Source organism: Thunnus maccoyii, chromosome 2, assembly GCF_910596095.1.
Source record: "Thunnus maccoyii chromosome 2, fThuMac1.1, whole genome shotgun sequence".
Taxonomy (NCBI): Eukaryota; Metazoa; Chordata; class Actinopteri; order Scombriformes; family Scombridae; genus Thunnus; species Thunnus maccoyii.
The window spans coordinates 32,770,493-32,785,621 of record NC_056534.1 but is presented as its reverse complement, the minus strand read 5'-3'; the positions used below and the strand labels follow the sequence as shown (position 1 = coordinate 32,785,621).

Here is a 15,129-nt window from a genome sequence, read left to right as displayed (position 1 = left end):
TATCAATCTTTATGCACATATTCAACCAAATAACTTATGCAATTCATAAAGGCATCCAGCAATGAATTGTCAGGATATACATTCACAAGCAGGATGAGGTGTTTAGTCACTTTTACAGGGTGAGAATATTATCAAGGAAGTGACATCTGCATTTTAGCAAGGGACAGAGAAATCCAATTTTAATCTGTGTACAAGAGGCATATTTTTATGTGAGGTGTGAATGTAATCCAACTGAATTAAAGGAGAAGAGGCGTGATGTGGAAAGCATGTTAATGTGAGTTGAAAACAGGATCCACCTGTTTCTTATACTCTGGCTCACACACATAGATGAATCCATTCAAGTCCATTTCAGTTTGCTGGCATAAGATACTCTGTCATAACATACTGCAAAAGCAAAGACAGTAGCAAAAACAAACAGAAGTTGATAAAACCAGGTAGACTGGGATCTGTCACATTAATAACAAAATGGTTAAAAATATCATGGTGGTCACTCAATCAATCACTGAAGGGCACTCAGTATGCATCTTACTGTATTACGATGGGCTATTATTACCCAGTAAACATTTGATGGTGAACAAATTGTTCATGCTGTTGTTGGTCTGTACCAACACTGAACATCTACATAAATAAATTAACTAATTTAAATTGAACAGCTATAATCTTTCATAAATTCTCCATATGTTTTGTGAAATCAGGAAGTAGATATCCTTCTGACATCTGTAAAAAAAAAAAAATGTATATATAATATATTACACATTATACATTTTAAAGTTTTTGAGATTGTTTGGAATGATGGTGATATCCAACCCTATCTCCTAGAAATTACGTTCAAATACAACTATATTGTTTTCCCAATCATGTTGAGTTGGAAAACGTAATCACTGCCTGGATTATGTTCACAGGTTATGTTTTTTTTTGAATGAATGAGGCAACACATTTATATATCGCTCTGAAGTTGGAGGGAGGAGTTTGAGGTGGATGGAAGGTGTACAAGATTCAGGACTCTGGCAACTGAGACGTGAGTTTGCATCCTGAGTACTCTGTGTGGTTAAGTTTTGGCAACAAAAGCACCTTGGTTAAGGTTAGAGAGAGATGGTGGTGTAACTTCAATGTATAGTGGATATTGTACTGCAGATCAGATATTTTGGTGGAATAATAGGTTGTGATATCAGCCATCTTACACCTTACCTGTTGCTAGTGCATCATATCTTTACATGCTTACTTGCCGTGTTTTATCCTACAAAGTGACAGATTACTGAAAATCTTCCAGCAAGTGTGACGCAATTATATGTAATACACTCCTAGTACATATTTGAGGGAAGCGTTTCTTAATGACTGTTATTCAGAATTTAAAAAGACATGGCTTCTCTTCATTCCTCACTTTTTTACTACAATGCACCCCCACCCTCTTTCTCTCCTCTCTCTGTCCCTCCACGTTTCCCAGAGCCTATTTCATGCCCCTAAAATCTGGCGCCAGTCGCCTCGCTGGCATATAGCTCTACTCATCCCCTTCCATATTGCTCCGTCGTTCCGCTCCATCCATCCCTCCATCTCTCCTCTTTTCCTCCTCCTCTCCTTGCCACTCTTGCTTCATTTGGCTCATGATGAGGTGTCATCGCTCTGCCCTTGAGTGGGCGAGAATCCCCTCTGACAAAAAGTGTTTGTGTGCGTGTGCTGATGCCGGCGTGTGTGTAATGTGATTGCCGGCATGTCTGTTCCTGTGTGCTGTACGTGTGTGTGTGTGTGTGTGGGTGTGCGTGTGTGCGTGCATGTTCTGTACGTGTGTGGCCCAGCCTGGCCTGTAGAAGTGACAGACATCAGGATTGTGCTGTCACAACAGGGGAAGAGATGATTTACTTGTCAGGGGGTTGAGGGACAGAAAGGCAGATAAATGCACTGTGCTGCTGGTGGGATAATGTAAAGATGTTGGGCTATACTGGTGGTACAGTACAGCTTGAAGGAGCACTGATGCAGAGTGAGCAAGGGCAAATGTCTGATTGCTACAGTACATGTTTGTTTCAAATCATGATTCATATGTCACCCCTGTTTCTCTGGTAGTTCTGATTGTACTTAACTCTCCAACCTAGAGAGGTATACTCTTCTGCAATCATGTGGTCTGAAGCTTGGCTGAAAGTACTTATTGTACAATGCAAAATAAAGCTGAAGTACCATTAAAAGTATACTTGAGTGGAATATAACACTAACCTACAATTGCCTGACCTGGACTAACCTTGATCGGACTGGACCGGACTGAACTGAATAAACTAACTGGAATTAAAATCCAACAAACCAGCAATCCAACACTGAATTGATCCTACATACAAGTATTGTGTGTGTATCCAAAGCCTGATATATCTTATTCCTCTGTGCCACAGACCTCCGTTGTTTTCCAAAAACCATTAAAACACACCAATGAGTCACACTGTTGCACTGGGTGACATGTTCCTTCACACGGAAGATTACGGTTATGGTAGTTTGTTTCGAAATGGCTCCAAAGACAATAAAAGAAAATAACAGCGATCATGTTTTCAGTCTCCAGAGAGTAGTTTCATGTAAGGCAGACACCACTGCTACATATCACAATCTCTTGACTTTGCACTGAAGTCATCTGAGAAATTTATGATGCAGTACAAAGTCAAGAGGTTGTGACGCGCAGTGGCATCAGTCTCCAGAACTACTCTGCAGAGACTGAAAACGTGATCACTATTATTCGTCTTTGGAGCCATTTCTAAACAAACTACCATACCCAAACTCTCCGGGGTGAAGGAACATGTCACCCAGTGCAACGGTGTGGCTCATTAACTATATATCAGATTGAATCAATCTGAATCTTGACTACAACATTAAAATCAACAGAATTGGTTTGGCAAAACTTGACTAACCTAGACTAGCTTGTCTCCCTAGTTGATAGTAGAAACCCTGTTAATTATCATCCAGGCAATTCAACCCACCCAAATATTTCTTTTGCCTCTGATATTGAGCTGAGTTCATGTCATGAGTGGCAGCAGAGGCTGCGGTTTGGGAGATGACAGACAGAACAAGATGGTGGCTGAAAAGACGAATATTAGCCTGTCATTTCTGAATCACTTCCTCAGTCTCTGTAAATGATAGCCAGGCTGGGGCACATGATAGCTGGCTTGCCGCAGGGACATGACAAACTAAATGCTATTGGCTAATAAACGTTATGCCACATGTGTGAGCTGGGGGTTGAGGAGGCAGCTAGTGAAAATAGTGTGACAAGCTCCTTAAGATTTGGCTGCAACATTTTGAAATTTACTAATTTTACTAATTTTCCCTTGTTAGTAATGAGTAAAATTCAGTGCATAGTCAGATGCACTATTACAATATTTTTGTTACAGCTAATATTGCTGTACCTGTAGGTGTGGTTAAGTTTAGAGGCAGGAGCTAAAAACTTTGTTTTCTATTTATAATCCATGTTAAAAAATGGCTTTATCAGCCTGTATGTTTGTACTAAAGCCACAATAAAGAGGCATTGATTTGTGTAACTGACAAAAACACAGGTGATCATTAATTTGTCAAAGCAGTATCAGGTAATAATTACCAGATCGTGATTACCTTGTCATTGTAGCATAATTTCATTTTGAATCATAATGTTGTTGACAAATTGAGTCATATTGCAATAATCTCCAAATGATTATGGCAATTTGGGGAGACTTAAATTAATAATAGATGTGAGTCCTGTTCAGCCCCACAGTGGAAAGCAGTCTATTAACTTGTCATTGCTGGACAGGGGGACATAGCTGGCGGCAGTGTACATAATGACAAATGTAAATGGCCCTTCATGGTGGGATACACCTCATATTAAAGTCTAATACTCCATATGTAGTGAACTGGCTTGTGGCAGGGATTTAGACTGCAGATGAAATGGAACCAAATAATTTCAATCTTATGGACACGTACAAACTTATCACCTTGTCTCTAAAGGACTTAAAGGGGAAACCGGAGGAAAAGCACATATAGATGAAACCCGCATGCACATTCTTCCTAGTCTGCAGCTATAGTTTTCAGTAAGCTAAGCAGAAGTTATGCACCGGCTGTTAAATATATCTTGAAGTTGTAATAATAAATGTGATTTATGCAGCATGTCACTGGAAGGTCAGCTGATATAAGCATTTGAGTGTCAATACTAGATTATATTGCTGTTATATCAGGGCTAATCAATCAAGTAATTTGACACACAGTATCAAGGCTGACCATTACCTTGAGTCCTGATCACTATGCTACTATTGAAAGCATTTTTTTCACATTCATCATTCCACTATAGACTGCCTGAAACAGCACACAAATGCTGAAGCCTCTTAAAATAATTTAGAGAATATTGGATGATAAAAATATCCCCCTAACATATGACTAAATAGCATTTTCTACAGTGGTATTCCTTCCCTCATACAGTGGTATTTCTTCATGACAACATGGTGTTGTTATAATTTGGATAGATTGCCATGCAATTTGTACAGACATTTGTGGTCCCCAGGGGATGGTAAATGGTAATTGGTAAATGGACTGGATTTATATTGTGCCTTTCTAGTCTTCCAACTACTCAAAGCGCTTTACACTACATGCCAACATTCACCAATTCACACACTGATGGCATAGGCTGCCATGCAAGATGCCAACCTGCTCATCAGGGGGAGTTTCTAATGCTCATTCACACACACACACACACAGAGAGAGCCTTCGGGAGCAACTTGGGGTTCGGTATCTTGCCCAAGGACACTTTGACATGCAGACTGGAGGAGCCGGGGATCGCACCACCGATCTTCCGATTAGTGGACGACCAGCTCTACCTCCTGAGCCTCTGCCGCCCCACAGCCACAGCCGCTGGGATGAATCCTAATGACTTAGTTGAACCTCTGACTTTTCCTCTAGCTCCACCAGCAGGTTAACATTTGTTATATCTCCATAACTGTTGCATGGTTTAGCATGCATTTTGGTGCATTCATTGGTCTTAGTGAACTTTGATGATCCCTTGACTTTTAAGCAACTTTCAAGCAACATAATCTGGTCGAAATTTCTATTATTCTGATTTTTTGCTTAATCCATATAATCCGTGTATACTTCTTTTTGTAATGATATGTAGGAATATCCACTAAGAGATGGATGATACTGTGCATATACTGCATCTGGATTTCAACTTTAGCTGCCTGTTGGAGCTACCAAACAACAGCAAGGCTTGTGGTATTATTTGAAACTACCCAGGAGCACCGTGTGATCTCTGCAACTAACATAGGATATCAAAGAATTAAGGAAACAGATATAGTGTTGCAAAGCTGCTGCTTTCTATGTTTTGAGTGTTCACTCACTGCTGTGAGCACAGTGACAGCTTATATTTTACTCTCGATTTTTTATTCATTCAGCTGTTCTCTGTTGCAGTGCTACTTTGTGATTTGGGCTAGCACAATGGCTGCAATTGTGCATCAAAATCTTGCCGGCTGCAGCTGTAACTATAGGCCAACTTCATCCATATTTCCCCAAAATGCCAACCTAAAATGACAGATGACAGGGTAACTGTTTATTAAAACAATAATACACACACCTCCAGCCAGGATTCAGCAGACATTTCATCCAGGCCAACAAGGAAACTCATATTCTTTCTATGTGTGTAAACTGGTTAATTATTCTTGTAGTTGTTTTGCTTTTGCTGGGATAGGGAGTAAGATGCCACTTAAAGCGCTGGTGCTATAAGCCCACACACATAAAAACAAACACTCTCTGGACTGGGATAAAAAGTATACTGAGTGACGGCGCTTAAAGTCAAAACAGGGCTCTGGTGCAGATAACAAGTAGAAAAATAATCATATGGAAATATGACATGGAACAGGAGCACAATCTGTAATGCTGGATGTATTATATACAGTAGGCTCTAAATTGCTGCAGAGAAAGTATAGTGCTATACGATTTGCATTTGAATTACTGCATATATGCAGAGACACACACATTCATTAGCGTTGGTAACATGCACATTTGCTTGTAATCACCCAAACACATAAACATGTCAAAATGACAGCAGTGCAAAAGCTACTGTGTGGCTGCAACAGTATGTTAGAGCACCAAGTGGACAAAGTACTTCATCACAACACAACAGGGTTGACGAACATGGGTTATAAAAGTCACCCCCCCCCATACACACTCACACACGGTCTCACACACACCCTGAGGCTTACAGAGGAAAATTTGAGTGGCAGGTAGTGAGGTGAAGCATCAGTCACTGCTTTAACTGACCAGTCGTTTGGGAGCTTAAGGCTCTATGGGGATATGTGTGAGTGTGTGTGTGTGTGTGAGGTGTGGGAGTGATTACTGCCATGAGTGGTGATCTGGGGCCAAGCTGAACAGTAAATATGCCTGAAGCAATCATATGTTTTTGCTACTTTGTGAATCTGTATGTGAATGCCAAGGGTTATATGTTAATGCATCCACACACATTTCCCCCCACAAGCTATTATTAGCAGTAAGTGATGGTCTGCGGGGCTGTATGTGTGTGTGTGTGTGTGTGTGTGTGTGTGTGTGTGTGTGTAATTATTACAGCTGTACAGCGATGTGGACCCTTTAGCCTCCCTTGGGCGAAGTTCAACACCATCATGTTTTCTCTCCGATTACAAAACATGTCTGCAGTCCATTCGGCCTTCTCTTCCCCAGGTGCACATCTACTGTGTAGCAGTGCATTCCCACACACTCACCATCGTTGTCTATAATTTCTTCCCTGTGGGTTTAAAAAGGCCTCTATAACAGTAATTGTGACTCTGAGGATGCTGCTTGTGAAATGTCTTGGAGTAAATTCTACTTGAATACAGTCAGTGTTCACCGTGTAATTTTATGCATAGTGTGTTAAGGTTCCGACACCATTTACTTGCAGAGCACACAGCTCAACTGGCAGCACTCACTAGTTTCTGTAAAACATTGGCTTGGCAGTGCCAGTATTTCTTAAAAATAATTAAATTTGCCCCTTTCAGCCAGCTGCTCATTAACCTTCGGTTTGACCCCCAAACTCTATTGGACATTATACTAATAATGGTAATAGATGGCATGTAGGTTAGTGGTCTGCACAGACCCGTTTTTTTTTTTAACATAACATCCGCCTGCAGCTGCTGTTTTATGCACCATGGGAGTTTCACAGCACCCATCTGGTTCCATAATCCATTGCACCAAGCCCTCCTGTTAGCTGGCAATCTGTATTCTGCACCAGTCACCATCACAATTTACAAAATAAAGTCTGACAGTTTTAAAAGCTCCAAATACATGGTACATGCTGTTTTAGTGTTATAAAGACTCAACCAGATTAGCTATTTGTTCTGTGTGTGGTGAGCTATGGCACACAAATTGTAGGCTATCCTTCCCCGAAAAAACATGATAGCACATGTAGATCTTCAAGGACCTGGTGGCTTCCAGAGCTTATGCAATATGTAGGTGTCAAATGCGAATAAGTCTATTTCCCAGAATGTCGGTGTGTTCCTCAAATGCTGGTTAAGTTTACCGTCAGCCACTTCATTATGTGGAGTGGGGGTGAGCTCATACCCTGACAGAGAGGCACACACACACACACACACACACACACTCACACACACACACACACACACACACACACACACATTGCAATGTGGAGGTGAGGGGATCCACAGTGTTACTCAGCAAACGTAATACAATTGCTATCACACAAATGAATATGTATGCACACACATACACACACACAGTCTAAATACTGTAAGTTAACCTTTAGAAGACCAACAGTAGCCCGCTAGCTATTAGACCTTTAAACACTGCTACTTGAGCAACATACACACACACACACACACACACACACAAATAACATGCACGTAAATACATGGAGGAAGTGTTTAAAGTAGGAATCTCTGTGTTTGTTTTTCCCAGCAAGTACTAAAATACACACACACACACACACACACACACACACACACACACACACACACACCTTTGTTTGTGAGGAATGGACAAGGATGCACTTCTGGGTAATAAATCTAGAGATGCTTATGAGCTACACATTTGTAACGGTTGCTGCATGCTCGGAAATGTGTTTGGTTTCTTTTGTTTTGCTTCGGAGCAACCCAAAGATGTTTTTGGATTAGAATAATTAATAAAACAGAGAGCGATGTTAGATGATAGCTGTTCCAAGGATGGGGTAGACGTCAATCAGTCTGATTGAGATCTTTGTTTCTTTGTGGATGCGGATGAGGGGGTCCCATCCCTAAGGCTGAGAAACTGCCTGGTAGTCAAACTCGCATGTGGCTCCCTATCAATACACAGCTGTGGAATCATTTGGCATCCAGATGAGGTTTTGTTATTAATGTTATGTCACCCTAGGTAATCCTAATGAATGGTTGCCTATCTGCTACGATTTTAAAAATGGAGAGCATGCACATACAGAAGTTTGGGAAGGCTCCACTAACACAGAGATGAGGCGCCTTTGGCTCAGAGTGAGGCAGCCACTTTTCAAATTGTGCAGCTGTCATACTGGCAGCCTCAACAAACCTGATATATTTCACACTGCAGCACATTAAGTCATCAGTTCACGAGTGGTTTACGCTTGGGCTTGTAACATGCTTAAACTGAACCGGTGTAACCTGCTTATACACAAATGAGGAATTGTGCTTGCCTGAAGGTTAGAGAGGAAGGCTTGGGGCTGGCTGGCTTAAATGAATGAGTAATGTTCTCCCATCCCTCAGCAGCTACTGTTGAAGTGCCCTTGGAAAAGGCACTGAACCCCCAATTGCTCCAATTGAGCTGCTCAGTGGCCAGAAATGCAAAACTGAGGCTGCACTGGGTGGTTACCAAATGGGGGTGTGTGAAAGAGTGCGACCAGGGTGGGAAAGCAGCCACCATGCAAATGCTGGTTCATTCTGGCTGTGGCTTGTACCATAAGTTGGTTTACTTTGCCAGCCACTTTGGCAGGTAAGTGACCTTCATTTGGGGGTTCTACTCTATTCTGAAAATCTAGTTGGCCTGTAAAATGGTGAAAGTATTTGATAAATATATCTAGACTAACAGCCACATTGTCAGCTAGCCAACCATAATTTGGAGGTCTTACCCTAATTTTAGGTCTTTAATTTCTGTTGGCTCGAAAAATGATGAAAGCGCTGATTTTGCCATCCACAGTGACCAGTGAACACATTTTTGTTTGTTTGTTTTTCTTTTGCTTCCTGCCATGACACAATAGTAGCATAAGTATGAATTTGTTTTCTTTGAACTTGCCTGGTTGATTGGTTAAATCTTGGTTAAATTATAATTCTGATATTGCTCAACCAAAATGAAACTATTCCTTGCTTTCCCAATATCGGTTCCTGTTACAAGTGGAGTCCCTGATCTAGAGGGTAAAATTCAATCTGACTGCCTTTATTATACTGCATATACTTTATGGTGCAGCTATTACTAAAGATCAATAGCACTTAAACTGCTCCATTGATATTGAAACCTGCGCTGATTTACAAGCAGATAGGTCTTTGGTCAAATTCAGACACACACACACACACACACACAAACATTCCACATGTATATTTGATATAATGCAGTGTCTTCCCAATGTCCCAATGTTGCCCTTGTTCGCTGTTCATTTCCTGTGATTGCTCTTTGAGGCACACACACACTCACACTCAACTGACTGAAAAAAAAATCTGGCTTTTCATTAGATTGGATTGCTGTGTGTGTGTGTGTGTCTGTTTTTCAAAGTTTTAAAGGCCAGCTGGCCAGCAAACTTGTACGCACTCATACACACATTTATTTTAATATGCTTGTGAGGACACTGTATTGTCTTTTAGTTATTACCATATATTCATAAGTAGGTGTGAAGGATGGGTCCTTACAAGTGTGTATAAACCAGTCCAAACCCACACAACAAGCACACAGTGGCGACCTTCACTACAAATAGAGCTCACTGCAGGAGACAGTTTGTATGTGTGTATCTGAGTGCCAACTACCAATGCACTAGGACTCAGGGATTGTCAGCAGTGCCAAGGATATGACACCAGCTCTGCAGAAAACAACTAGCAGATGGATGGATAGATGGACTGGTGGAAGTAGACGGAAATCCTTTAAATTCAACAATGTACTAACACTGTCAGGGTTGAGATTTGATTGGTGGGCACCCAAGGCTGTCACTTGTAGGGTAAAAGAGGATTCTTGGGGCCCACAGCTGGAGATGTCTCACAACTATGTTAATTACTTACCGCCATGGAAATGATGATGGAAATGATGAAGTTTCTTTGGAGGGCTTTGCAATTTGAGTTGCACTTCAAGAATCTCTGCAATTAAGTTGCAGATCACAAAGTTAGCATTAACTGTAGTTAGAGTGGCCACGATTATGAGAATTGGTCGAAAAATACTGGAATTTCCCTTTAATTTTTAATTTTTAATTTTTAATTTCCCCTTTAATTTCCCTTTTAACATATCATGGTCTTAGAATTGTAAGGTTTTTTTCTGGGAGTGCAGTTCTGATATATTAAACATCAGAGATTTGACATCCTAGCTGGCAAAACTACCATGTTTATTTTTAAATTATTTAACCCATCGAAGTTACTGCTCACGTTACACCACACCTGCATAAAAAGATTTCAAAGATGGCAAATAGGTTGCCAGTTCAGTTGTAATTCAAAAAAAGTCAGATAGAGCCTGATTTCAAGCTCACAACATATTATTCATGGACAAATAACTTGCATTGAACTATATACATATTTAACTTTCATTTCTGAGAATGATACACTTTCTGATATAGTATGTCACAGTATCCATTAAATGCCATAAATAGGTTGTACTAAACATTGCGTCTGAAATAAACAGAAAGCCCATACATGTTACAAAAACCAAAATATCAATACTCCCACAGTTCTGCAGGTCAAGTTCGTTGGCTAACAGTTAAGGTCATTTTTAAATCAGAATGTCAATTTCCATCTGCGGTATCTGCAACCAGCCAGCCGAGTCAAAGTCAATTTGGAGCACTGCATCAGTGCAATATTGAGGTCCCCTTCTCAGAAATTTGATCACATAAAATGCTACTTGAAATGTCAAACCCCAGGGGAATCTCATCGATTTGCTAATTTATCCAATAACTGGTTATCAGTAACAGCAGCAGCACATAGAAAATGAACATTTCCACCTACAATTCCTGTCTACATTACAATCCCTGATGAAAACTCTGCATGACATTAGACTTACAGTACTCATGTGGCGTTTAATGTCTTTAGTGATAGTGACCTGTCTGAAGTTTTTGGCTTATTATTGCTGATGTTACCACTCACTTATTTCTATAATGAGCATCCTTGATTCTTTACAATGAGCTTTTGGAGACCCATAATTTTGCTGGGTGAAAGTGTTTTCATTATGTCACTCAAATGTAGACACTCTTCAGATTTCGGATGGCTTCCAGTGGAACGATACATGAAAACAGTTTATAGCTTATACAGACTGAAATTATGAGCAACATTTGAATGAATGCCTTAGTGATAAATGAGAGGTATACATGAACGACTGCTTTTCATGTGGAATCCAAATGGATTTTTCAATGTTTTTGCATCAAGTATGACATACAAGATTACCAGTGACATGCACACACACAAACACCCATACATCATCCTTTACCTGCACATCATTTGGCTCAATAGATTAGAAATGAAATGCAGGTTGTCTGAGCTTTACAATATGCTCAACACAACTAGTAATCTCCCAATATGCCAATATGACATATACGATACTGGCCATATGGACACACACAAAACAGGGGTAAGTGTGTGTGTGTGTGTGTGTGTGTGTGTGTGTGTGTGTGTGTGTGTGTGTGCAGAATGAAAAGCTGTATAAGCAGCGACCCAGATCCCATACCGTCCATACACACGCACACGCGCACGCGCACGCACACGCTCGGGAACACGCACATTGATGCACAGACACGCGCACAATTCGACACACGTCACAAGTGCACACACGTAGAATACTTATTATTTAGAGGAATCATTGATTCCACTTTTTAAACAGGTGATATGCACTGAACTGATCACGAATTGAGAGTATTTATTTAAATAACACGGGGGGGGTGGGGGTTGGTGGGTGGGGGGTGGATAGAGAGAGTTGATAACTGGACACTCTCTATCCTCCCCTTAAATTCTTATACAGACCCTCTGCACAGCTAGTCGGGCAAATCCGTCCCGTCTATCGAGCGTCCCACCGACGCCCACAACAGCGCTCTGCAACAACTCTCTGTGCAAGCAAAGCATATTGAAATTCACCCCACGCACAGAATACTGCCATACACACTCCCTCTCTCTCTCTCTCTCCCTCTCTTTATTCCCTAACCAACATAGAAAGAGTGTAGTTAGTGTGTGTGTGTGTGTGTGTGTGTGTGTGTGTGTGTGTGTGTGTGTGTGGACCAGGTATTCCTCATGTTGTGGGGACTCGCCTCTCTTATGGGGACAAAAAGCAAGTCCCATTAACGTAAATCATTAATTTTAGGGTGAAGACTTGGTTTAATGTTGAGGTAAGTTCAGAGTTATGTTAAGGTTAGAGTAAGTCTCCAGGAAATGAATGTAAGTCAACGTAATGTCCTCTGAAGTGATGGAAACACGACTGTGTGTGCGTGTGCGTGCGTGTGTGTGTGTGTGTGTGTGTGTGTGTGTGTGTGAGAGAGAGAGAGAGAGAGAGAGAGAGAGAGAGAGAGAGAGAGAGAGAGAGAGAGAGAGAGAGAGAGAGATGCTCTTAGATAGTGTTGCAACAACACAAAACTGGGTGCTCTGTCTGTGGCGAACTCCTCCGTTTATTTCAACCCAGCCTTGCTCCACAGCATCCTCAAGCCACTGGGTTCACCAGCCAGCCATAACTGCCACCCGCGGTCACCCATCCAGTAACCCAGTAATTCACCCAGCATACCATGAGCATTTACCCATCAGCCAATCAGCTGTGGATTAATCCAGCCAGCCGCCCGGTGAAAACAGTCATCCGACGTGCCACCCATCACACCCAGTCACCCAACAGGCCACCCATCTATCCATCTATCCACCCATCCAGCGCGGGGTGAACGCAACTCTATCCCCGGGAGCAAATGCACGGCACCCGGCTGCGAGCGTCTTACCTTGAGCGCCTCTATATCCAAAGACGTCGAACGGTCCATGACAGAGAGTGAAGTACTGCAAATCAGTCACGAAAATAGAAGTCCCACAGGCGAAGTAGAGGAGAGGGGAAGAGATTAAAACGGATACCAGAAAAGTTGGGATGTTCTCTAGAGTCCCAAACTCTGCTGCAACATCTCCTGGGTTATTGTTGGGATCAGATTTTTAATATTCCACCACGGCGACGGATTTTCTCAGTTTCATTTCTCCCCGTGGGTCGCTTGGTAAAATCAGGACTCCATACTGTGAAAGTCCCCCAACCTCCAGTCCCTGGGTTGTCCGTGCAGGAGACGGAGGGATGCGAAAATAGATAGAAATAGATCAGAATTAGCAGTGCGTAATGTTTCAAGCTGCGGCTTTTGCGCACTTAACGACCCGGTGCGTCTTTTTTGTTGTTACATCTGAATTAGAAATGTTCCCCTCTGCTGGAATGAACCCGGAATTCAGACTCTCCTGTCAGTCGGTCAGCGGATGAATGCCGTTATATCCCGTTGAATCCCAGTAAATGTGAGTGTGATGTTGTGTCTGCTCGTGCAGTGGTCGGCAACTGGAGAGAAGGAGTCCGGATCAGATAGATGATATTCTGCCTTGCCTGGGCGACTTCCATGCGGCAAACCGCCAGAGATACCAGCTCTCCCCGAAAGAAGAGAGAATGAGAGAGCGAGAGAGAGAGAGGGGGAGAGAGAGGGAGAGAGAGAGAGAGAGAGAGAGAGAGAGAGAGAGAGACCTGGTGGCAGAAATGCTGAAGAGAGGATATGAGGAGAGCTGCGAGAGTTGAGACGGGAGGAGAGAAGGAAGGAAGGTTTATGCTGTATATTATTCCAATGACTGACGCACCTTTGTGTGTGTGTGTGTGTGTGTGTGTGTGTGTGTGTGTGTGTGTGTGTGTAACACAGAAAGAGAGGGGGGGGGGGGGGCTCTTTCTAATCAAGTAGATGAAGCGAAATGCTGCTTTGCCACTGAAGACAAGAAAGAGATTTAAATGCAGAGGCTGTTGGAAGGCTGTTGCAGAAAGTCTGGGGTTGCTGCTCCTGTGTATGTGTGTGTGTGGACGTGTGTGTACAAACAGATAGGAACACTAGACTGATATCATAGAGGATTAAAAAATATCATAATGTACAGTGAAACCATCACTGAGTGCACATAGCCTAGTACATATAGGTTTATCTATTAGAATATTATAGACAATAATAATATATATATCATATTTGTTTTCTACTTTCTTTCTTTCTTTCTTTCTTTCTTTCTTTCTTTCTTTCTTTCTTTCTTTCTTTCTTTCTTGTCCTCATCCTTCTGCATAATAATAAGGTGTCGCCGCCTGCCGACCACCAACCACCAGGGCTTTTTATCTGTCACATACCTTTTCAGTGAGGAGAACAGCAGTTAAGAGGAGAGGAGAGGAGAGGGAGGAGATGAAGTGTGTAATCACAAATGGAGGAGAGGAAAGGAGAAGAGAGGAGAGAATGGGAAAGAGAGGAGATGGCAGGAAGTAGAGAAGATTTAAGAAAAAGTAGGAGAGGGAAGGAGAAGGAAAAAAAGAAGAGAGGAGGGAATGAGTGAGGATGAGGTGGACCACAACCTATCACTACGAATTTATGGCAGATTTCTTTATGGTACATACCACACACTGAATCTGTGGTGTGCAGATAAATAAACACCAAACAAGTGAAATCTTCTCTCTATCATTACACTCCATCATTATGTACACAATTTTAAAGGCAGATTTTGAAATTGACTTTGCCCAATGAAATTTTTACCACCATCTGCCGCACCTACGGAATCAGATGTGACCGGAGGCAAGGCAAGACGGATAAGATATGCTGAATAATGTTCTCATAGACTCAGATATCGTCAGCTAGCCAAGCAGAAAACACCTTGCCATGCTGTAACAAGGAGGGATATGATTATCACTTCACCCAATCCAATTCTGCTGAGGACTGATAAACCACAGGAACTACTTTTCATTTATTCATAATTCATTCATTATTTATCAATATTCTATAAGTCT

General features: G+C 41.8%; 1 protein-coding gene across 1 annotated transcript in view; it reads right to left on the bottom strand.

The window, feature by feature from the left end:
- Nucleotides 1–13,669, bottom strand: part of LOC121887251 (zeta-sarcoglycan) — a 368,949-nt gene extending 355,280 nt beyond the window's left edge. Inside the window, exon 1 of the mRNA XM_042397929.1 lies at nucleotides 13,085–13,669. Within this exon, the coding sequence (XP_042253863.1) occupies nucleotides 13,085–13,123 (39 nt within the window). The 5' untranslated portion in view covers nucleotides 13,124–13,669. The remainder of the gene's footprint in view (nucleotides 1–13,084) is intronic.
- Nucleotides 13,670–15,129: the final 1,460 nt, after the last annotated feature.